The sequence below is a fragment of the Mustelus asterias genome, chromosome 13 (assembly GCF_964213995.1).
Source record: "Mustelus asterias chromosome 13, sMusAst1.hap1.1, whole genome shotgun sequence".
Classification (NCBI taxonomy): domain Eukaryota; kingdom Metazoa; phylum Chordata; class Chondrichthyes; order Carcharhiniformes; family Triakidae; genus Mustelus; species Mustelus asterias.
In genome coordinates, this window is record NC_135813.1 from 30,051,782 (window position 1) to 30,077,460 (window position 25,679).

At 44.7% G+C, this 25,679-nt stretch overlaps 1 protein-coding gene and 1 non-coding gene across 2 annotated transcripts in view; both read left to right on the forward strand.

Annotated features, from left to right (window-relative positions):
- cacna1ba (calcium channel, voltage-dependent, N type, alpha 1B subunit, a) overlaps window positions 1–25,679 on the forward strand; it is a 664,407-nt gene that overhangs the window by 254,808 nt on the left and 383,920 nt on the right. Inside the window, exons 5-6 of the mRNA XM_078227596.1 lie at window positions 7,872–8,024; window positions 19,500–19,675. Coding sequence (XP_078083722.1) covers window positions 7,872–8,024; window positions 19,500–19,675 — 329 coding nt within the window. The remainder of the gene's footprint in view (window positions 1–7,871; window positions 8,025–19,499; window positions 19,676–25,679) is intronic.
- Window positions 446–637, forward strand: LOC144503180 (U2 spliceosomal RNA). The gene has a single exon (XR_013499423.1). It is a non-coding gene; the product is annotated as a U2 spliceosomal RNA (small nuclear RNA).

Below are 25,679 nucleotides of genomic sequence, written 5' to 3' on the forward strand. Positions count from 1 at the left end.
ATGATGGCATGATTACGTGTTGTTAAAAATGATGTGTTAACTGGTGCAGCAAATCTTCCACTGTTCGGTCAGCTAACAACTAATGTGTTTTACTACTTACCCTTTTCAATCATTTAGATGTGAGGGGGTGATGGCCTAGTGGTATTATCGCTAGACTATTACTCCACAAACGGTTCTGGGGACCCAGGTTCGAATCCCACCATAGCAGATGGTGAATTTTGAATTCGGTAAAAAAAATCCGGAATTAAGAATCTACTGATGACCATGAAATCATTGTCGATTATCGGAAATACTCATCTGGTTCACTAATGTCCTACAGGGATGGAAATCTGCCACCCTTACCTGGTCTGGCCTACATGTGACTCCAGAGCCTCAGCAATGTGGTTGACTCTCAACTGCCCTCCAAGGGCAATTAGGAATGGGCAATCTCAGCATCTGTAAAGATGCCGCTTCTCGGCCTTTTGGCTAAGATCAAGTGTAGTATCGACATGCTGTACTTGGTTGAAGTCATTAGGTTGCATTTTAGCTTCATTTGAAGCAACTTTTAAAAGCGGCATCTCGGTCTTTTGACGAAGATGCAAATGAGATCAAGCCTTGGAGGAGGTGCAATGCCTACTCCAATCTGCTTGGATCATGTAGATCAAGCCCAAGACAGGAGGTGAGAGCCCTGTCTTGTCAGCTTGGATTGGGAATGTTTCACTTCTTGAGACTCTGAATTGGACTTGATTTGATTGAATTGGTTTAAATTTTAAAAAAATCTGTAAAGAGAAAAGAGCTGAAGTTTCGAGTCCAGATGACTCTTTGTCAAAGCTTTGTCAGACCTGCTGAGATTTACCAGCATTTTCCCTTTTGGTTTCAGATTCCAGCATCCGCAGTAATTGCTTTTTTATAGGGATGGACAATAAATGCTGGCCTGCCAGTGATGCCCATGTCCCACGAATGAATTTTTAAAAAAAATTCTAAAGGGCTAACTTTGCTTGCATTAAAATCTCTAATCGTTTAGCTATTGCTTATTCATTTGCAGACTAAATTCCTCTAGTGGCTATTAAATATCTCTTTTTCATTCTGTTGACTGCTTTCAAAATGATAAATGAAGAAACAACATTGCTCACGTTATTGAGATAAATTATCAATGAAGTTTCATTTCCAGTCTTTTCATATGCTATGGGGTTTGCCTTTTCCAGTCACATTAGATGAAACCGCATCTGTCTCCTATTTAAATTAGAACCTACTCTTTCCCATCCAGCGTTGTATCTTCTACCAGTACCTACTGGCCTGCAACAAGCAGACACTTTCTACGGTACGTAGAATTTTTAATGGCATCTCTGGGCAGAGCCCAGCAGACTGCCATCTATTCACATCGCTTCACTGTTGATTGCAGATCATGTGTGACACATGGGGCTTTGTTTGCCTTGTGTCTGTGTGTTTGCGCTCAAAGTGTAAGTGATGGTTTGGTTCTGAGGATGGATGAGGTGTAGGATAAGCGGACAGTAAGGATGAGGGTTTAAGGTGAGAGAGGAGAGATACAAAAGTGTCCAGAGGGGCAATTTTTTCACACACAGGGCGGTGAGTGTCTGGAACAAGCTGCCAGAGGTAGTAGTAGAGGCGGGTGCAATTTTGACTTTTAAAAAGCATTTAGACAGTTACATGAGTAAGATGGGTATAGAGGGACATGGGCCAAATGTGGGCAGTTGGGATTAGCTTAGTGGTTTTAAAAAAAAGGGCAGCATGGACAAGTTGGGCCGAATGGCTTGTTTCCATGCTGTAAACCTTTATGACTCTATGACTAGCACAGTTTGCTTCTTGTATGCAATTGTTAGCAATGTGTCTTAGAGAACAACATCAAACATGTTGATCGAGCTGACAATGCTTGTGTGATATTGACCATATTAATATTGATCCACTGGGAAATTATTAAAGCTACCCAAACTCAAGAATTTTATTTCACTTATTCAGGGCTGATTGTGGACATGGCCTCAGAGGTGAATAGGTAGTGTCTAACTGACTGAGCCCTACCCAGTTCCACGTGCATTGCTGTTTACTTTCCACAACAGCAACAACATTGCATTTGTGTAGCACCTTTAATGTAGTAAAATGTCATAATCTGCTTCTCGGGAGTGTTATTAAAGAAAATTTGAAATTGAGGCATATTAAGACTGTTAACTCTCTTAGTACTGAGGTGTCTCCTTAAGAACTATGCCACTGTCAGGGAAGAAGTCTCACAACACTTCTTACTGTGAGACTTCTTACTGTGAGACTTCTTACTGTGCTTACCCCAGTCCAACGCCGGCATCTCCACATCATGACTGTCAGGGAATACAGATCTTTATTCAGTCTACTCACTCCACATTTCAAACGTTGACTGCCCACTCAGGGCGGTTCTCAACCAGCTCACCCCACACCCCAGATCATATGACCTGTTCCCTTAAAGGGGCTATACCCCAACATACATAACAAGGATGTATTAGGGTGGATGACCAAATGCTGGGTTAAAAATGTAGGCTTTAAGGAATGTGCAAAAGGAGGAAAGTCAGGGAGGGAATTCCAGAGCTTAGGGTCCATGCAACTGAAGGCATATCCACCAATGATAGAGTGATTACAATTGGGGATGTTCAAGAGGCCGGAATTAGAAAGATGCAGATTCTCAGAGGGCTGTGGGGATGAAGCAGATTAAAGAGAGAGAGGAGTCAGGCCATTGAGGGGAAACGAGGATGAGAATTTTGAGACTGAGGCATTACTTAACAGAAAGCTAATGTAGATCAGGGAGAATGGGGTTGATGTGTTGGAAGGGGGAAGGGGAAATATGGGTAGAGAGAACAATAAGGAAATGATCAAGAACTGCCATATCCATGATAGCTCCACTGGGAGTAGTGATGCTACGTGAAATGCCAAGATCAGGTGGCTGTGAATATGGGTAAAAGGGTTTATATGGAGTTGTCAGGAAGAAAGGAGGAGAGGGGGAGAGCAAGAATGGATGAGATGGAGGTTGAAATCACCAAGGAATAGAAGCAGCTTGCTGCAGAAACTGAGGAGGATAGGCTAGGAAGATAACTCATTGAGCAAATTGGTGTGATTCATGAGTGCGGAGAACAGAGCACGGGTTTGAAATGCAATCGTATGAGATGTTCAAAGGTAGGGAGACAGACCAAAGTGTGATTTAGTGATGAGGACAGCAGCATTACCACTGCAGTTTGAGTGGGGCAGCGGGTGGAAAGACAGGGAAGTTTCTTTAAGGGGAAAGACCATGTATCCGTCAAGGCCGTGGTGTCAATGTGATCATCCACAGTAAAGTCGTGGATAGCAAAAGGTTGCATTCACATTCTGGGGGGAGATGTGGAGAGGCAGACTGATCACCAAGCAGCTAGCAAATTCCACAGAAATACACCTGTGAATAATGGGGAAAGGACATTGTCAAGGTTGGTCCTTTACAGGTGGAAAGGGTAGGGAGAGAATAGGATGGGGTGGCGAGGATAGCTGCGGCAAGTTCCTCAGTGAATCTTTCCAAGGATGTTCAAAATGCACAGGAGTTGAGCCTAGATGGCAGCAGGGGAGTCTCTTTTTTTCCCCCAAAATATACTTTATTCATAAATCTGTGGGAACTTAACAAACATTCCAAAATGACCATCACACAAAAAGCAATAATGTTCAGGTTCTTTACATACATTAAGTAACATTCTCAGATGCTTCAATACAGTAAAGGAAAGGTTTCAGACATTTTACAATGGTCTTACAAATGTTGCAGTTACTTTAAAGGTTGTCTACATGGAAAAAAATGCACTCTGAGGTGCTTCAGTGCAACTGAGATGCACGTAACAATTACTGGATGCATTCGGTGAGTCATTCGGCCCAAGGAGGTTCTGTTCCTTTGGTTCACTGTGACAATGACCTTCCTCATTGCACCTCTGCAGCAGCTGCCCCAAGTTTCAGTGCGTCCCTCAGCACATAGTCCTGGACTTTGGAATATGCCAGCCTGCAACACTCAGTTGGGGACAACTCCTTGTACTGGAAGACCAACAAGTTTTGGGCAGACCAAAGAGTATCTTTCACCAAGTGTATGATCAAGAGAGCCATTTAGGTCACATGAGTCCCCATTTTGTGCGAGACTGTGGTTTCAAAGGGTTTAGGGTGGCACAGTGGTTAGCACTGCTGCCTCACAGCGCCAGGGACCTGGGTTCGATTCCCGGCTTGGGTGACTGTGCGGAGTTTGCACATTCTCCCCATGTCTGCGTAGGTTTCCTCCAGGTGCTCCGGTTTCCTCCCACAGTCCAAAGATATGCGGGTTAGGTTGATTGGCCATGCTAAATTGTCGCTTAAGGTCAGGGGGATTAGTGGGGTAAATACATAGGGTTACGAGGGTAGGGCCTGGGTGGGATTGTGGTCGGTGCAGGCTCGATGGGCCAGATGGCTTCCTTCTGCACTGTAGGGATTCTATGATTCTAAGCCCTTGTTCTCAGACCCTTCTTAGTGTCAACATAACCACCCAGTTAGATATCCCATAATAAATTCAATGCAATGCCATTCACTGATTTTCGTCCAATTTCCTATAGTTGGGTAGAGTTAAGATCACCTCCCACCCCCATTCTCTTGCAGGTGTTGGCAAACCCATTTGAATACAAAGATCTATTAGCAAACCAGTGTTTGTTATAGAGGCCAGGAGCAGTTGGGAGAGTGGGATTTCAAACCTGAGGTCCTTCACCCAGGGAAGACCCAATGCTGGCCACCTAAATCACAAAAACAGAAAAATGCTGGAAAATCTCAGCAGGTCTAACAGCTTCTGTGGGGAGAGAATAGAGCCAATGTCTCGAGTCTGGATGACCCTCCGTCAGAGCCAGACATCATCTGGGCTCGAAACGTTGGCTCTATTCTCCCTCCACAGATGCTGTCAGACTTGCTGAGATTTTCCAGCATTTTCCTGTTTTTGTTTCAGATTCCAGCCTTCATCTGAACACTTGAGTGCCTGAGGGACACTTAACATGGCAGGCTTTCCTCAACAGAGGTGACACGGGTCTCCCACTGATTATCTAGCCAAAGCCCCGTTGTGAATATTTTAATTGAGTTTCTGATGCACATTTCAGTCTGAAACCTATATGGAAAATCCTAACTCTGAGACAAAGCGCTAACACAGTGGCGACAAACCTACTGTGTGACTGGTGGCTGGGACTCTCGGGAGCTGATGGAATGGGTTTGCAGCTGGAAAAAGGGGGAGGGGGGAGGCTGTAGCTGGGACCATTCATCCCCTTGGCTGTCTCCCAAAAGGGAAGATCAGCCAGCAACCAGGCAGCTGCCAAGCCCACAGGAAGAAATCTTCTCCGTCATGTTTCAGTTGCTCTGGTACATTCAGACCTCATGAAAACAGAGATCTATCATGCAGAAAGCGGAGTTCAGTGTTATTTCCCAACTTGCAGGCTGACTTCACCCAGGTAAAATGTTTAACGGCAGGAGCTGTCAGAACCTCGTCTGCTCAATGATCCAGTTTTCTAAATCATAGGCGCATGGATCATTGTTAATCCTAAGTAATCAGTCGTCGGACTTTGATTAAATGAGCACTCGCAAGTCAAATATGGTTAAAGATAGTCCAGACTGAATAAGGAGCCTTACATGAGATACTCCAGCGCTTCCCAAGGCATCAGATCAATCCCTTCCTGACATACCGGTTACAATGGAGAATTCTTACCTGTGTTCAGAGCTTCAACAGTATTTTTTTCTTAAACCTAAGAACAACCAGACAAATAAGACAGTGGCTCAAATGTTGGTACATGCAGAGAATGAATAATGGGTCATTTTGAAGCACTTTGTGGTGGTTAAAAAGTGTGACAAGGTGATGTGCAAATACCTTTTCCTACCAAGGCAAACCAGCCTCCCATCCATTGACTTCATCTACACTTCCCGCTGCCTTGGAAAAGCAGCCAGCATAATCAAGGACACCACGCACACTGGGACATTCTCTCTTCCACCTTCTTCCGTCGGGAGAAAGATGCAAAAGTCTGAAAACACATACCAACTGACTCGAGAACAGCTCCTTCTCTGCTGCCATCAGACTTTTGAATGGTCCTTTCACATATTAAGCTGATCTTTCTCTTCACCCCATCTATAACTGCAATACTATATTCTGAACCCTACCTTTTCCTTCTCCCCTATGTACTCTATCAACTCTCACAACACCAGGTTAAAGTCCAATAGGTTTATTTGAATCACGAGCTTTCGGAGCGCAGCTCCTTCATCAGGTGAATGACTCACCTGATGAAGGAGCAGCGCTCCGAAAGCTCGTGATACCAAATAAACCTATTGGACTTTAACCTGGTGTTGTGAGACTTCTTACCGTGCCCACCCCAGTCCAACACCAGCATCTTCACATCATATTCTATGAACGGTATGTTTTGTCTGTAAGGAAACAATAGTTTTCACAGTATCCCAATACATGTAACAATAAATCAATTCATTTCAATTCATGTACAGGCGGTCTTCCTTAGTACTTAGATCTCTATCATGGAGTGAATCTGCTGTTCAATGTTGTGTTCGATGCATACATTTACTAATTATTACAGATAGAAGGGCACTCTGTCTCATAAGGAGAGGTTGTTCCTTATGTTTTTGTTCCATGGTATGCAAAAGAGAATTTTTAGGGAAGAATTAATTTCTGATAAGCCAGCAATGCATTTTTTAAATACTTTCTTCCTTAAAGAAGAACAGCTTGCTGATCACTTGCTGTGGCCTGTGGCAGGAAAAACCTAATACAGGTGTATTTCTTTCAACATATTCATTTCCTGCTTCTCCAGTTTTAGAATTAACATCCACGGATGTGAGAAATTAAGGAAACATTCATAGAATCCCTACAGTGCAGGAGGAGGCCATTTGGCCCATTGAGTCTGCACCAATCCCACCCAGCCCCTATCCCCATAGCCCCACATATTTACCCTGCTAGTCCCCCTGACATTAAGGGTCAATTTAGCATGGCCAATCAACCTAAACCGCATATCTTTGGAGTGTGGGAGGAAACCGGAGCACCCGAAGGAAACCTACGCAGACATGGGGAGAACGTTAAAACTCCACACAGACGGTGACCCAAGCCGGGAATCGAATCCAGGTCCCTGACGCTGTGAGGCAGCAGTGCTAGCCACCGTACTGCGCAGGAAGGCAGATTATTATTCAAGCTAAGCATTAAAACTAGAATCACCATTTCTTATTTTATTTCCTATTTTGCACACTTTTAAAATGAATGTTTGTCTTCACCGACACAGAGAATTATCTGCAAGAAGTTATCCAAAATGTATATCGGTAATTGCAAGTTGTATCTTAAATGGATATATTTACTTTTTTAACCAGGGAGATAGCCATTAAATATTTTCAAATGTGTTCTCTTTGTGTTTTGATTTTGTTTCCATTCAGTATGCTCTAACTGAAAAATACCGGCAGGTTAATTTTCTCTTCATTGCTAGTTTTCACAGTCACCAGCGTTTCAATTTAATTATGTCCTGTAAATAAAAGGCTTGAACATGTAATTATGAATCACGCATGTTTTTCAACTGAGTAAATGTAATTTGAATTGGCTCAGCAAGAAACCGGCTGATTTGGGACCATGGGAACAGAAGTAGGCCTTTCAGCCTCACGAGCCTGTTCTGCCCGTCAGTCAGACAAGACGGCTGGAATTTTACCGCCTTGCCTGCCCAGGAACCGGGGCGGGCGAGGCTCGCAGAACAGAATTCTCTGTTGGTCTTGGGCGGGATTTTACCAGCCTCGCCCGAGCGAGATCGTAAAATCCCGCCCGACATCTCTGATCTATATCGTAACTCCATCTGCCTGTTGTGGTTTTGTAGTCCTTAATGCCCTTGCAAAAACAAAATCCATCAATTCCTTTTGCTTTCTCCAATCAGGTTTGCAAGTTGTGCTGAAGTCGATAATGAAGGCCATGGTCCCACTGCTTCAGATTGGGCTTCTCTTGTTCTTCGCCATCGTAATGTTTGCCATTATTGGGTTGGAGTTCTACATAGGAAAATTTCACCAAACCTGCTTCAGTGTGGAAACAAGTAAGGAAAAATATTGTTGCATTAGAATTATGTTTATCAGGTTTTGGAATGCTGTTAACCCTGTTATTGTTGATCTAGAATGGCTGAACGGCAATTTTAAAAATCTTTTCTTCATTTCTCGCTGTTTAAATTTCTTTGATGCATCTAGATAGAATTAGAACAGTTTCTGTACATCTGTCAGTGAATAGCCACCTGATAATTCTGCGTACAAAAGCAAGTTTGTTTAAAAGATACTTAGAATCCCTGCAAGAGGAGGCCATTCGGCCCATCGGGTTTGCATTGACTCTATGAAAGAGCATCTTCCTCAGGCCCCCCGCCCATCCCCATCCCCCTAACCAGGCACATTTACCATGAATAGTCCACTTAACCTACACATTTAAGGGGCGATTTAGCAAGGCCAATCCATCTCACCTGCATATTTTTGTGAGGAAGCCGGATCACCCGGAGGAAGCTTATGCAGACATGGGGAGAAAGTGCAAACTCCACACAGACAGTCATCCAAGGCTGGAATCGAAACTGGGTCCCTGCTACTGTGAGGCAGCAGTGCTAACCACTGTGCCACCATGCCACCTTGTAATGTTATAATATGGTTAAGCACATGCCCTTGCAAACATCAGATATAAGGGTAGATTGAAGTACAAAGGTATGTGAGCCATTTTCATGCTAATAACTGTAGCAGTTACATCAGAAAACAGTTAAACGTTGCAGCATTGGTGCTAGATTTGATTCTCAATATTGCGAGTGTAAGAGTAAATCTGTATTAAATAAATACTGGAAAGAATAGTGAGGAGTACTTGTAAAGTTAAATGTGGGTATGTTGCTTTATATAAATGATTCCTTTCCTACTTTAAACTCTGTGGTATAAATGGCAGTGCTGTGGCAGATGGAATGCCTGGTTATGTGCAGTCTGTTTCCCAGTTTAGATAATGGATTTGCAAACGGGCTATTGTGATGTTCCTGGAACTGAAATTGTTTACAAGATTTTCCAAAACAGCACAGTGCTACTGATAAATTAATCTGCTAATTATGCATTCCATCTACTGAAGCCGGAAGACTCAATTCTGACGAACACTCCTCTTGTCGTTGTAGTTGGAAGTCGATCTCCCCTCTGTGTTAGAGTACTTTTCCAGTAATGTTTAGTTTGATTACAGCAGTTCACCCAATCTTGCTGACAATGCCTTTCCCTGCTAGCTTGACAATGGTGAAACACTGGAAGCCTGCAAGAATTGCTGTTAGTAACAACTAACCATATCCTTGTAGGATTTGAGGGATTTAACATTCCGTTGCCAATTAAGGTCTTGCCCTCCCCTCAGTCCATTCAGTTATTCCTTTTTAATATGATTTCCATTTTTAGGATTGGAACTGCAGTAGATAATAGAAGCATAGAAAATAGGAACAGGAGGAGGCCATTTGGTCCTTCCAGCCTGCTTCACCATTCATTATGATCATAGCTGATCATCCAACTCAATAGCCTAATCCCGCCTTCCCCCTCGCCACCCCCCCCCCCACCCCCACCCCCAGGTATCCTTTGAACCCCTTCGCTCCAAGGGATATTTCTGATTTCTTCTTGAAAACATACAGGCACGATCGTGCTGCCCATTCACGCCACATTCCCGCTGCAGCAAGGTTGGAGAATTTGGCGCCCAGTCAAATCTCTGGAAAATTCTGCCGCGTGAACAGTGGTAAGATTCCGGCCACAATGTTTTGGCCTCAGGTGCTTTCTGCGGCAGTGAATTCCACAGGCTTACTGCTCTCTGAGTGAAGAAATTTCACCCCATCTCTGTATCATTAGTCAATGACCCCTGGTTCTGGACACCCTCACCATCAGGAATATCCTTTCAAGAAGGAATTAGATATAGCTCTTGGGACTAAAAGGATCAAAGGATATGGGGGGAAAGGTGGGATTAGGTGTTGGATTTGATGATCAACCATGATCACAATGAATAGCAGAGCAGGCTCGAAGGGCTGAATGGCCTTGTCTTGCTTCTACTCTCGATGTATGTTTCTTGCATCTTCCCTGTTTCACCCTGTTAGAATTTTGTAGGTTTCTATGAGATCCTCCTTTATTCTTTTAACTTCCAGCAAATATTATCCGAACCGACTCAACTTCTCCACATAGGTCAGTCCCGCCATCCTAGAAATCAGCCTGGTAAACCTTCTTTGCACTACCTCTATAGAAAAATTGTCCTTCCTCAGATAGGTAGACCAAAACAGCGCACAATATTCCAGCTGTGGCCTCATCAAGGCCCTATATAATTGCAGCAGGACATCCCTGCTCCTGTACTCGAATCCTCTCGCTATAAATGGCCAACATATCATTTGCCTTCATTACTGCCTACTGCACCTGCATGCTTACCTTCAGCGACTGGTGTACGAGGGCACCCTGGTCTCGTTGCACATTTCCCTCTCTTAATTTACAGCCATTGAAATAATAATCTGTCTTCCTGTTTTTGCTACCAAAGTGGATAATCTCACGTCTATCTACATTATGCTGCATCTGCCATGCATTTGCCCACTCACTCTCAGCTTGTCCAGATCACATAATGTAGACCATGAAAAGCTCTTTGACTTCACCCTGAATGGTAAAACCAGAAGGGGTAGGGAGGGGATTGATGTCCTGGTGGTCTTGGAGATGTGGAATGGAAGCCTGCTTGTGGGCACTTTGACCAGTGAGCGTGGTCAATCATAGAACCGGCTGTGTAGCAGGCGAGAATATGCAGTTAGTTTTGATTCACCCAAACGAGCAATAGATAATTTATTTCAGAGGATAATAACTGGGATACAGTATGGGAATAATGTGAGATTTGACTGTGTAAATGTAGTAGGCTGAGGAGAAACAGGTGAATTTGGACTAAAGGTTCCCAAACCTTCCCACCGCCGCAGTTTTCCTTTATGATTACTTTATGACTTTGTCTGTCAAAGAGTAATTGATAGAGGTTGATTGCTATGAGTAGTCAAGCAATTCCATTATCATTGGATCATGCAACTACCAGGAAGGTGGAAAACATACTTAAGGATGAGGGGGGATCTAATTGAAACTCACAGAATAGTTAGAGGCCTAGATAGAGTGGACATGGAGAGAATGTTTCCACTAGTGGGAGAGACTGGAACTAGAGGGCACAACCTCAGACTGAAGGGATGCTCCTTTAAAACTGAGATGAGGAGGAATTTCTTCAGCCAGAGGGTGGTGAATCTGTTGAACTCATTGTCACAGAGGGCTGTGGAGGCCAGGTCATTGAGTGTCTTTGAGACAGAGATAGATCAGGTTCTTGATTAAGAAGGGGATCGAGGGTTACGGGGAGAAGGCAGGAGAATGGGGATGAGAATCATATCAGCCAATATTGAATGGCGCAGCAGACAAGATGGGCCGAATGCCTAATTCTGCTCCTATGCCTTATGGTCTTTCTATGGATAGACCTTGCTCTTTTATCATCCACGCATTCCTATGTTACATTTCTTAATTATGTGGTTGCAGGATTCATCATACCAAGTGTTTAATATTTAGGGCTATTCTGATGTTGCCATTGAAGGTGAGCAGAGGTAATAGTTTGTCTGTAAAAAATATCTCTGAAAAATGTATGGATTGATTTCAAGAAACCTGGGTATGGCCCAAGGAAGAATTGATTGTTTTCTGGCAAAGAGGGGGATCTGGCTATGAACTCTGGAATATTTTAAAGGATTTGTTAACACTGGGAGATGGAATGAATTAACTTTTTTTTTTAGAATGTTGTGGGTTGTTTTGTTTTGAATGTTGTTGATTGTTACAGAATGTTGCGCATTGTCCCAGCTGTCAAAATGTGAGATTGGATTATCCGTTCGTGCCAACGTGAGTTATGACCAGCTTCCCACAGTGAGCACAGCCCACCAGAGGAGCTCATCACTTGATGGTGGTGGTGGGGTGGGTGATGGGGAGAAGAAAGAGGGGGGGTTCATGTCTGGGTGGTGCATAGGTGGTTTTGCATGGGGAAGAGAGGGGTGGGGGGCAGTTGTTGGAGTGCGTGTTCTGTTTTCTGTGTTGGATGGCCTTTTCCTTTAAACAGGGCCTGAAACCCACCCCTTGCAGTTCCTTTTCAATCATAGCGTAATACAGTGCTGAAAAGAAAGGGCTCTTTGGACTGCAGTCTCTGTCCCACGAGCATCTCCCCCTACCCGCCAGAGTGGTTCACTCCGACGGGAATACTATAGCTCCACATTTTCGGGCAAATAGCGGCCGGACCCTGTGGGAGTCAAGGGCGGGGAGGAGGCAATTGGGGCCCCCCAGAGGATCGGATGGCGGGGGGCTAGGCTGGGCATTGGCACCCTGGTGGTGCCAGCCTGTGCCCCTGCCACTGCCCAAAGGGCAAAGAGCAATGCCCAGAGGGCACCTTGGCACTGCCCATTGGGCATGGGGCAGTGCCAAGGGGGTGGGGGATATGGGGGGGCGGGGCCTAGGAGTGATTGGTGGGAGGTCCCGCTGCCTCTCTGCCTGGGAATCGGTGGGGGAAGGAGGGGGGCCAGCAACCGGGGTGGGCTGTCCAGTGGGAATAGGCTCCGCCCCCTGAAATTTAATGATATTCATGCAGGTGGCCTCTGCAGTGCACCGAATGTGGGAGATTCTTCTCTGAACTCCCGCAGGAAAAGCCAGTGTGAATTACTCCAGTTTTCATGCAAATTCGACACTTAGGCCGGAACTCTACCACCTCGCTCACCAATCGGCACAGGCGAGGGTCCAGCAATAGAAATCTCCATTGACCTCAGGCGGGAATTTCCGGTCTCTCCCAAAATAGATTCTGTTGCCAATCTGGGGCGGAATTCTCCTGAAAAAATTCTAAGGACGGGATTTTACGGCCATAAAATCCTGACCTTAGAATTCTTTCAGGAGAACTCCACTCCATATTGGCAACGGTATCTGGAAGATAGGTATGTTCCAATGTCACCTGGGGAGCAGGCTATTTTAGACCTTATAATGTGCAGTTAGAAAAGATTAATTCATGATCTCATCACAAAGGAGCCATTCAGCAATCATGATCGGAACATGATTAACTTTCATATTCGGTTTGAGGGTGAGAAGTGTGGGTTTAAGACTAGTGCCCTGAACTTAAATAAAGGGAATTACAAGCTTCACAAAGAGCTCATGGTGTAGACGGTAATGTGTTATATGGACAGAGGTTTGGTGAGCTATCAGGAAGCAGTGAGTAGGGATAAATAGGTCATTTTCAGGTTGACAATCTGTACCTAGTTGAGTGCCACAGGAATTGGTGCTGGGGCATCAGTTATTTGCAATCTATATCCATGACTTGAATGAAGGGACTGAATATATGGTAGCTAAATTTGCTGTTGGAAAATAAGTTGTATGGAGGACATAAAGACTCCACGAAGGGATTTAAATTGATTAAGTGAATGGGAAAAAGTTTGACAGATGGAGTATAAAGTGGGAAAATGTGAACTTGTCCACTTCGGCAGGAATAACAGAAAAGCAGTGTTATTTAAATGGAAAGAGCCTGCAGAATGCTATGGTACAGCGGGATCTGGATGTCCTGGTATATGAATCACAAAAAGTTACCATGCATAACAGCAAGTGATTCGGAAGGCAAATGGAATGTTGGAAATTAATGCAAAGAGAATTGAGTATAAAATCAGGGAAGTGTTGGTACAGTTGAACAGGGTCTTGGCAAGGTCACACCTGGATTATGTGGTGTTTTTGCCACCTTACTTTAAAAAAAGGATATCATTGCATTAGAAGCAGTTCAGGGAAGGTCCACTCAACTGATCTAGGATGAAGCAATTAGCTTATGAGGAAAGGTTGCGCAGGCTGGGCCTACACCCCCTGGAGTTTAGAAAAATGACAGGTATTGAAACGTATTAGATCCTGAGGGACTTGGTAGGGTGGATGCTGAGAGGATTTGATTTGATTTATTATTGTCACATGTATTGGTATACAGTGAAAAGTATTGTTTCTTGTGCACTATACAGACAAAGCATACCGTCCATAGAGAAGGAAAGGAGAGAGTGCAGAATGTAGTCTTACAGTCATAGCTAGGGAGTAGAGAAAGATCAACTTGGTGCGAGGTAGGTCCATTCAAAAGTCTGATGGTGGCAGGGAAGACGCTGTTCTTGAGTCGGTTGGTATGTGTTTTCAGACTTTTGGATCTTTTTCCCGACGGAAGAATGTGGAAGAGAGAATGTCCAGGATGCATGGGGTCCTTGATTATGCTGGCTGCTTTGCTGAGCCAGCGGGAAGTGTAGACAGAGTCAGTGGATGGGAGGTTGGTTTGTGTGATGGATCTTTCTCCTTGTAGGACAGTCTAGAACTATGGGACGCATTTTAAAACTTAGGATCTCCCATTTAGGACTGAGATGAGGAGAAATTTCTTCTTTGAGTGTTGTCAATTGGTAGGATTCTCTTCCCCAGACAGCAGTGGAGCTGGGTCATTGAACTTATTCAAGGCTGAGTTAGATGGGTTTTTGTTCGACACAGGAGTCATGGGGTTTTGGGGGTCAGACGGGAAAGTGGAGTTGAGGCCATGTCGGATTAGCCAAGATCTGATCAAATGACAGAGCAGGTTCGATGGGTTAAATGATCTACTCTTGCTCTTAATTCTTGTATGCTGTGTGGTGTTGTGTTCGTGTTTGTGCATCTCTGAGTTTGATACAGAGAGGAGAGCACCTGTTTCTGATATGAGGGGGAAAGTTATAAAGTGTTCTTTGTGTTCATTTTCAGTTACTTGGTGGATAGACTTTGAACAGTGAAAGCATATTTTTGTTTTTTTTATTCATTCGTGGGACATGGGCAACGCTGGTAGGCCAGCATTTATTGCCCATCCCTTGAACTGAGAGGCTTGCTCGGCCATTTTGGAGGGCAGTTAAGTCAGCTACAATGCTATGGGTCTGGAGTCACATGTAGTCCAGACCAGGTAAGGATGGCAGATTTCCTTCCATAAAGGACATTAGTGAACCAGATGGCTTTTTCTGACAATCGGCAATAGTTTCATAGTCATCAGTAGATTCTTAATTCCAAATATTTTTTCTTGAATTCAAATTCCACTATCTGCTGTGCCAGTATTCAAACCCGGGATCCCAGAACATTAGCTGAGTTTCTGGATTAATATTCTAGCGATCATACCATTTGGCCATCAGCTCCCCAACCCTTAGTTGTGAGGTGGAGATGCCGACATTAGACTGGAGTGGACACAGTAGGAAGTCTCACAACACCAGGTTAAAGTCCAACAGGTCTATTTGGAATCATGAGCTTTCGGATCGCTGCTAACACTCACCTGATGAAGGAGCGGCGCTCCGAAAGCTCGTGATACCAAATAAACCCGTTGGACTTTAACCTGGTGTTGTGAGACCTCTTAGTGAACCCTTAGTTGGGTTTCGAGGAAATATGATTTGCATTAGTCTGCTTAGCTGTGTGTGCCTTGACTATAGAGGACAATGAACTTTAGCTGAAGGTGAGAGATGAACATGTTAAATGTTCTTGCAGTAACATCGCACTGAATATTACCCCTGTACGTAGTGCAAGATTAAAAACATTAATTTTCTGCTGAAAATTAACTAGCATGTTATACACAAAAACTGGCAATGATGAAGGCGAAAGCTAACAATTCTGAAATGGAATAGGAAAGTTAGCTATGTTGTGGTTTTTAACTTGGGCAGTGTAATTGGATCCCTGAATTAGGCTGTGTTTGTTAATTGTATGTGTATCGAGTCGTTAATTATATTCGGGCAGTGAGTATTGACTGGAGATTTGTTTGTGCTACTTTATATAGGAGCAGACCAAAACTGTAGCTGTTAGATTCGAGGCTGCATGTTTGTAATATGTATCTCCATAGAGAAATGTTTGTAAATGTGTAACGGTGTGGGCAGCAGATACATGGAAACACCACTACCTGAAAGTAACCGCTGCTGCCGCGCCCCCCCGCCCTGCGCCCCCCCGCCCTGCGCCCCCCTGCCCTGCGCCCCCCGCCCCGCGCCCCCCCGCCCCGCCCCCCCCGCGCCGCCCCCCCCGCGCCGCCCCCCCCGCGCCCCCGCCCCCACGCCCCCCCTCTAGTTGTGTTATGATCAGGTGAGGAGATATTAAATGGCTCCTCTCTTTTCCCTCCTCTTGCTTGACCACGATAGGTTTTTCTGTCTGTAAAGGATATAGTGATCAATTCAGTGAGTACTTAATTGTTTTCACAATTGTTTTTGTTGGCAGGATTTGTCATTGAAGATGAACTCATTCATAATAATTTGTCAGACTGTTCAATTCCTTCCATGTTTTTAGATCAGCTCTCCTGACATTGACTTCCATTCTTAATCATTCCCATGGCTTCCGGGAGGCCGAGCCCCTGCCCTCTCTGTAGATAGAGGGTGCCTCTCCTTTCTGCCTCCTGCACCAACACTTCCAAGTGCATTGCCATTAAAGTCTGACGCTCACTCTCCAAACACGTTCAGCCATTTTCCCAAAGCGTCGCAGTTTGCATTCACTTTACAAAACAAATCTCCCACTACTTGTTGCGACTGCAGTGCGTCTTCTCTTTAAGAGATTCGGGCATCCTTTGCCACTTGTGGTACTGGCTCCCCTGCTGATTTGTGCAGTCAGTGAGCATTGCAGGTGACACTGGCTGCATAGAGAAGTCATTGAGAAGAGCAGGTGTCATCCATTTAATGTGCTGTCCGCATCGTAACACACAGGCATGGGCTAAACGCCTATAGCTATATCCACACCTGTTTTCAGTGCTTAATTTAAGCCTGTTTAATCCCCTCCCCCACCCGCTTCCCTCCCCCAATTATCGTATTCAATTCCAAAAGGCTATTATGCTGCTGTGTAAGGTGTTCACTAATTGCCAGTTGCCAGTTTACGGTTACTGATTGGGATTTGAATAACGATCGACCCTGTTTTCCACCTCACTGTTCCTCTTCCATAATAAATTCTCACTCTTTTTTTTAAAAAAAACAGGCAGCTGCTGCTCCTTTCTCCTTTCTGCTTGACTTCCTCGGACAACCAATTGTTTTTATTTTCCATTCCCTCGACACTAACCCTGCCACTGAGCAACAAGAGGAGAATTCTGCTGCCGCAATCAACACTCGATGTGATGTTTGTTCTCCCAAGTTCAACAGGTTTGAAGCGTCCGGACTCTATTTCAGAATGGATTGGGCCTGGCGTTTTTTTTTGTACCCGAAGGCCCCTCATACAACAGCAACTGGGAGGTTTAATCTTCCATCAGATCGTGGGTTTGAAGCCAGCCAGAATAATGGCCTGAAAGCCTATCTTCCCACTGGGAATGTGAAAGACGTGAATTAGCCAGCACTCTCATATTCCCACACTCTCCCCGCCGAGACCACTGATCTCTTGGGAAGAGGCAAAACATGCATCGTAGAATCCCTACAGTGCAGAGGAAGCCATTCGGCCCATCAAGTCTGCACCGACACTCTGACAGAGCATGAAAACACAGAAAATGGAAGCAGGAGTAGGCCATTCGGCCTTTTAAGCCTGCTCCACCATTCATTTTGATCATGGCTGATCAGAGAATTCAATGTCCTGATCCCTCCTTTTCCAGTCCCCCCAGTCCCCCATCCTTGATCCCTTTAGCTCCAAGAGCTATATCTAATTTCTTCTTGAAACCACACAATGTTTTGGCCTCAACTTCTTTCTATGGTAGTGAATTCCACATATTCACCATTCTCTAGGTGAAGAAATTTCTCCTCAGTCCTATCCTCAAACTAAGATCCTTAGTTCTGGACTTCCCCACCATTGGCAATATTCTTTCTGAATCTACCTTGTCTAATCCTGTTAGAATTTAATAAGCTTCTATGAGATCCCATCTCAATCTTCTAAACTCCAATGAATACCAATTTAGGACCCCCACCCAGGCCCTACCCCTGTAACCCCTCACATTTATCATGGCTAACCTATCCATCTAACCTACACATCATGGGACACTAAGGGGAAATTTAGCATGGCCAATCTACCTAACCTGCACATTTTCGGACTGGGAGGAAACCGGAGCACCATGGAGAAAGCCCATGCTGACACGGGGAGAATGTGCAAACTCCACACAAACAGTCACCCATGACCAGAATTGAACCCGGGTCCCTGGAGCTGAGAGGCAGCAATGCTAGCCGCTGTGCCACCGTACTGCCTCATGTCTTTCGATGCTGGGGTGTTCATTCAGAAATAATCCTCTCGATATCGGTGATTTACCCATAAAATTTAGTCAGCAACCTTCTGTGTATCACCAAGTAAACACCATGGGTTCCATGGTTGTCGCAACAAAAATATTTTGTTTTAGTTGGAGCTTTAATCCAAGATGTTGCGTCTGATTTTTCTGAGCTTCAAGCAATCAAATGTCATCTGCAGCGGTATTGAATCTCTCCACCGTAATCATATTCAAGTTGCAAATTACTGAGCAACATTATCCAGCAATCAATTGATTTTCACACAATTCCTGAGATTTTCTAATATGGACTTTTCGATGAAATATTTGAATATTCTGATGAACTGGATGGGGAAAGCTAGTGCTGATGATGCAAGAAGCTTTATGTTAGGTGTAGACATGTTTGGCAAAGGCATTTATGGGCATACTTGAGATTTGCCCATATCCCAAAGCTGATGCAGAAAATTGCCTTTAAAACTATATATCGCCCTTAGAAAGGAGGATTGTGAGCTCTGGGTCCACGTGCCTCCAGCATATGATGCTGGTACTGACTGCATTGGAACCCCTTCTAACTTTTCTTCGTACTTAATACATTTTACTGGAGCCTTTCACCTTATCATCTGCAACCATAGAATCCCTACAGTGCAGAAGGAGGCCATTCTGCCCATCGAGTCTGCACCGACAACAATCCCACTGAGGCCCTATTTCCATCATCGCCCTGCTCATCCCCCTGACACTAAGGGGTAATTTAGCATGGCCAATCAACCTAACCCGCACATCTTTTGTACTGTGGGGGGGAAACCAGAGCACCTGGAAGAAACACACACACAGACTAGGGGAGAACATGAAAACTCCACACAATTACCTAAGGGCGGAATTGAACCTGGGTCCCTGGCGCTGTGAGGCAGCAGTGCGAACCACTGTGCCGCCCTATCATCTATATATAGAATAAGTTTCTTTTATATAAAATGACAGTGTTGCACTGATCCCCAATGTGTTGTAACATATAACGCTAGATAAATGGCTCATGCCAGAAGTTTCTCATTTGTTGGCGGCTATTTGTGTTTCCATGGCCAAGTGGAAACTGGATGCTGCTACAGCAAGGGAGGGAAAACTAACAGTTGCGGCAAGTCACCCTGGGTCATTGTTGTATGCCTCCTACTGGATAAATTGGAGCAAAACTGGGATATGTCAGCCTGCGCACTGTGTACTTGGCAGCATAACTAGCGGCACAGACAGAAAATAAAATACCTTAGAAAGGGTAAATCCTGCTGATCTGCCTTTGAGATGATTAGCATGGCACTGTTCAGTGGTATTTAACAGTGAACTGAAATGTTTTGCCTTTGTTTCTATTCAGATCGGCCAGTGACGGATTTTCCATGTGGTTCACGGGAATGTCCAAATGGAACTGTTTGTAAAGGATACTGGACCGGGCCCAACTATGGAATTACAAACTTTGACAATATCCTCTTTGCTGTGCTCACAGTCTTCCAGTGCATCACCATGGAAGGGTGGACGGACATTTTGTACAACGTAAGTCGAGTTTAATCATTTCATCACGGCTTGAGAATTGGCAGCCATTGTCATTGCTAAGGTGACCCGTTGTTGTCTTGCACCAGCTAGGTCTGGGGAAATCGTTATCGAAGTTAAGTCTCAGAATTTCTGTCAGTGCATGAGGAATAAGGAGAATTCTGAATGTTCACATCAAAGTGTAGCCTTGACATCGATCTTTTGGGAAGTTGGACTGTAACCAGTCTGTTCCAATGGCTAGGTGGGAGTGGCACAGTGGTTAGCAGTGCGGCCTCACAGTGCCAGGGACCCGGATTCAATCCACAGCTTATGTCACTGTGTGGAGTCGAGTCGTTCTTGCTGTGTCTACGTGGGTTTCCTCCGAGTGCTCCGATGTTCAACCTACCTCTCCACTCACCTGGTGAAGGAGCAGCGCTCCGAAAGCTCATGATTCCAAATAAACCTGTTGGACTTTAACCTGGTGTTGTGAGACTTCTTACTGTGCCCTCCAAAAGGCATGCTGGTTAGGTGCATTGGCCATGCTAAATTCTCCCTCAGTGTATCTGAACAGGCGCCGGAGTGTGGTGACTAAGGGATTTTCACAGTAATTATCGCGGTGTCAATGTTAGTCTACTCATGACGCTAATAAATAAATCTTAACTTTAAAAATCCCACAACATTTTTCGGATAAAGGGAGCGCTTATTTTTGGTTTCGCAACCAATGTTCTTTTCTCGAGCAACACCATCGGAGGAGAGCTTAACTGGTCTTTCACCTCACGGCTGCTTGCGAGACGTTGCTGGTATAGAAAGACGGTGACATTTTGTTTGCTGAACCATTGTCACTGCAGTTCACCGGCAATTCATTGTGTGTTGCGATCTGAAACATTCCATGCGACAAGGTTCCAAAAGAAATAGTGAATATTATTGTTCAGCCAGAATAGATCAATTAAAGAAACCATAACAAAACCATGTAGAACCTGACCTTGAATAACAAGCCTGCTATCGCTTGCATTAATGACCATAATATTATGGGCAGAGGGCAAAAAATCAATCCCTTCATTATACTACATATTAAGCAGCTCATAAGCCCCAAGTCATTCACATTTGATATACTGCCACAGGCAATTAAAATTAAAGTCTAATATTTTTGTTTCATAATGTAATTTACTCATCTTATACAATGCTGAAAAACTATATAACAAAATCATATTTACTTTCCATTTTCATGAGCAAAAATACTCAAAGGACAGCTTCAAGTCTCTAACCTAAATCACTCAATATGTTAATGGTAAAAACCTGTAAGGTTGAAAGAAAATACAAGTTAGGAGTGCTGCTTTTAGGATAATTGCTTCACACTCGTTGCTTGTTGCAAAATTTAGATACCAGGTCAAAGTTGCGAAGAGTGTGAGAGAAGATGAAGAATAAGCCAAGAGGAATGAACATAAAATGCTGGAAATTAAAACAAGAAGTGCTGGAAATATTCAGCAGATCTGACAGCATCTGTGGAGTGAGAAAGAGAGTTAGTGTTTCACGTCCAACCTGACTGTTCATAGAAACCCGACCGTGCAGAAGGAGGCCATTCGGCCCATCGAGTCTGCACCAACAACAATCCCACCTCAGGCCCTATCCCCTAACCCCACACAATTGCCCCGCTAATTCCTCTAATCTACACATCCCGGGACAAAATGGGCAATTTATCATGGCCAGTCAATCTAACCCGCACATCATTGGACAGTGGGAGGAAACCGGAGCACACGGGGGAAACCCACGCAGACACTGGGAGAATGTGCAAACTCCACACAGACAGTGGCCCAAGCCAGGAATTGAACCCAGGTCCCTGGAGCTGTGAGTCAGCAGTGCTAACCACTGTGCCACCCTGGCGCCCCACAAACTAGGGTCGATTGACCATGGCCAATCAACCTAAACCGCATCCTTTGGACTGTGGGAGGAAGCTGGAACACCTGGAGGAAACCTATGCAGACACGGAGAGAATGTGCAACCTCCACACAGACAGTGACCCAAGCCGGGAATTGAACCCGGGTCCCTGGCACTGTGAGGCAGCAGTGCTAACCACTGTGCCACCATGCCGCACTTCTGTTCTTCCCATTGTCAGTGGGAGAAAAGGATTGCTGGAAGTAAGGGGTGCAGTGGGAAAGGTTACAGGAGATGACGGCACAATGAACCTAAGCGTAGCTAGGATAAAAGAAAAAGAAGATTTTCCTTGATGTTTAGGAGAAACAAGAAAGGGAAGTTCAGAGAAGCATCAGACATGGTGTTGATACATGGGCAGAGAAGGAAATTTGCATTGTCTGTTCGCATGCAACTCGATAGCAACCAACATTTCAACTATCTTACCAACATTGAGACTCTGTTAGTAATTGCCAGATTGGTGGGGCTGCGATTGCCAAGCATTTAATTCTATTTATATCTTATTGCAGTTTGATTTTTACAAGTGTGCGTAATAAAGATTCTAGGGGAGTACTATGTAAACTTAAATTGCTGTAACAGAGTCGGGGGAAAATGAGGTTCAAGGATATCTTTTAGAGATTAAAGTGAACCTGTATGTTTGCTGATGTAATCCATCAACAACAGAATGGCATTGTAGCCACAGGGCATTTTTATCACTTAATTTTATATGCCTAAACTTCCTTGGGAGATCAGCTCCACTCTTCCAATGTTGGCCAGGCGACCTAAAGTTTAACGTTTAAGTTTAAAGTTTATTTGTTAGCGCCACAAGTAGGTTTACATTAACACTGCACTGAAGTTACTGTGAAAATCCCCCAGTTGCCACACTCCGGCGCCTGTTCGGGTACACTGAGGGAGAATTTACCATGGCCAATGCACCTAACCAGCGCGTCTTTCGGACTGTGGGAGGAAACTGGAGCACCTGGAGGAAACCCACGCAGACACGGAGAATGTGCAAACTCCGCACAGACAGTGACCCGAGGCCGGGTCCCCGCCACTGTGCCGCTCCAAATGTTACCAAATTGATAAAGCAAATCATTCAACTTCCTTTTGTCCCTTTGGTACTGGTTTGTTTTGGTTGGCAAATTGGCTTGTGCAGATCCTCAAAATTATTGCAGTGGGAGCACACGATTCTTGTGCTGTACTGACATAGATAGTGAGTGCTGTAATAACTGATCCTCCTCTTTGTGCTGGCACTAACTGCACTTTGCATCGGGTGTTGTCAATAAAGCTTGTTCAGAATCGCTGTGTTGGAGAAATAGCAGTTGGAAATTTACTTCAAACAGCAGGAACAACGTTCGGAGCGTGTCAGCAACTCAAGAAGTTCAATTACCTTGTCTGCTTTTGCCATTTTGGACAGCACATATGGTGCGATGAGGAAATGGTGCATCACAAAAGCATGTCAATTTTATCTTGAAATGAATATTTTCAAATCCCTCCATTGCCATATCCCTGCTTGGCTTTATAACCTCCAACAAACAGCCCAGCAAACCTCCCAAGATCTCTGCACTCATTGCACTCTGATCCCTTGTGGATCCTGATTTTCATGGCACCTGCACTGACTGGCCTTACCTTCAGCTTCCTTACCTGGAATTCTGGAATCCCCTCCTTAAAGCTTCCTGCCCCACTCCTTCTCACTTCTCCTTTAAGACATGCCTCAAAACCTACCCCTATAGCCAAGCTTTTGGTCACGTGTCCAGCTATCTCCTTCCGTGGGTTTGGTGTAAAAGTTTGTTCAGTAAAATTTTGTCAAATGTTGTTGGATAATGTTCCTGTGAGGCAGCTTGGAAGATTTCATCATTGTAAACCCTCGTTATATAATGACTTAAAATTTGTGTTGCACCTTTAACATCATGATGCAATCAAAGTGCCTTTTAGGGGCATTATAAAGAAAAATTAGACATCAAGCTCCATAAGGCAATGCTCGAGTAGGCTATGGCCTAGTGCTATTATCGCTGGACTATTAATCATGATGTGGAGCTGCCGGTGTTGGACTGGGGTGGGCACAGTAAGTAGTCTCACAACACCAGGTTAAAGTCCAACAGGTTTATTTGGTATCACAAGCTTTTGGAGCACTGCCCCTTCATCAGGTGAGTCACCTGATGAAGGGGCAACACTCTGAAAGCTCGTGCTACCAAATAAACCTGTTGGACTTTAACTTGGTGTTGTGAGACTACTTACTATAGACTATTAATCCAGAAACTCAGCTAATGTTCTGGGGACCCGGGTTCGAATCCCACCACAGCAGATGGTGGAATTTGAATTCAATAACAAAAAATCTGGAATTAAGAATCTCCTGATGACCATGAAACCATTGTCGATTGTCGGAAAAACCCATCTGGTTCACTAATGTCCTTCAGGGAAGGAAATCTGCCATCCATACCCAGTCTGGCCTACATGTGACTCCAGAGCCACAGCAATGTGGTTGACTCTCAACTGGCCTCCAAGGGCAACAAGGGATGGGCAATAAATGCTGGCCAGCCAGTGACACCCTTGTGTCTTGAACGAATAAATAATTCGGCAGCTGACCAAAGCTTGGTCAAAGAGCTAGGTTTTAAGGAGCATCTAACTGGAAGAAAGAGTGGTAGTGAGATTGAGAGGTTTAGGGAGTTCGACAACATACAACCACTGAGGGTGGAGCAATCAAAATGTTGGCTGTCCGGGAGGCTAGGATTAGATGAGTCTCATGGGCTGTGAGGCTGGAGAAGGTGGCCGGTTATGGATGGAGGGATTTGAAAACATGGAGCAGAATTTTTTTTAAATCAAAATGTTGCTTGGAACCAAAGTCAAGTGTTGATGAGTTTTTAAAATTCATTTACGGGATGTGGGCATTGCTGGCTAGGCCAGCATTTATTGCCCATCGCTAGTTGCCCTTCAGAAGGTGGTGATGAACTGTCACTTTGAACTGCTGCAGTCCCTGAGGTGTAGGTACATCCACAAAGCTGTTAGGGAATCATAGAATCCCTACAGTACAGAAAGAGGCCATTCGGCCCATCGAGTCTGCACTGACCACAATCCCACCCAGGCCCTACCCCCATATCCCTACATATTTTACCCACTAATCCCTCTAACCTATGCATCTCAGGACACTAAGGGGCAATTTTTTAGCATGGCTAATCAACCTAACCCGCACATCTTTGGACTGTGGGAGGAAACTGGAGCACCCGGAGGAAACCCACGCAGGCACGAGGAGAATGTGCAAACTCCACACAGACAGTGACCCAAGCCGGGAATCGAACCCAGGTCCCTGGAGCTGTGAAGCAGCAGTGCTAACCACTGTGCTACTGTGCCGCCCTAGGGAGGGGATTCCAGGATTTTGACCCAGCAACGGTGAAGGAACAACGATATATTTCAAAGTCAGGATGGTGAGTGAATTGGAGGGGAACTTCCAAGTGGTGTTGTTCCCATATATCTGCTGCTTTTGTTCTTCCAAATGGTAGTGGTCATGGCTTTGGAAGGTGTTGCCTAAGGAACCTTGGTGAGTTACTGCAGTGCATCTTGTAGGTGGTGCACATGGTTGCCACTGTTCTTTGATGCGAGCGGGATTGAATGTTTGTGGAATGGGTGGCAATTAAACGTGCTGCTTTGTCCTGGACAGTGTCAAGCTTCTTGTGTGCTGTTGGAACTTCACTCTTCCAGGCAGGTGGATAGTATTCAATCACCTTTCTGACTTGTGCCTTGTAGATGGTGGACAGGCTTTGGGGGTTCAGGACGTAAATAACTCGCCGCAGGACTCCTAGCCTTCGACCTGCTCTGGTAGCTACAGTATTTATCTGGCTAGTCTAGTTCAGTTTCTGGTCAATGTTGACGCTGGGGGGGATTCAGCGCTAGTAATGCCATTGAATGTCAAGGGGCAATGGTTAGACCCTCTCTTGTTGAAGATGGTCATTGCTTGGCACTTGTGTGGCATGAATGTTGCTTGCCACTTGTCAGCCCAAGGCTGGATATTGGGTGAGGATGTGTGAATGGGACTTGGTGTGAGTAAGGATTGGGAAGCAGAGATTTGCATGACCTTAAGTATATGGAGGGTAGAATGTGGAAAGCAAGCTCAGAGTGCATTATA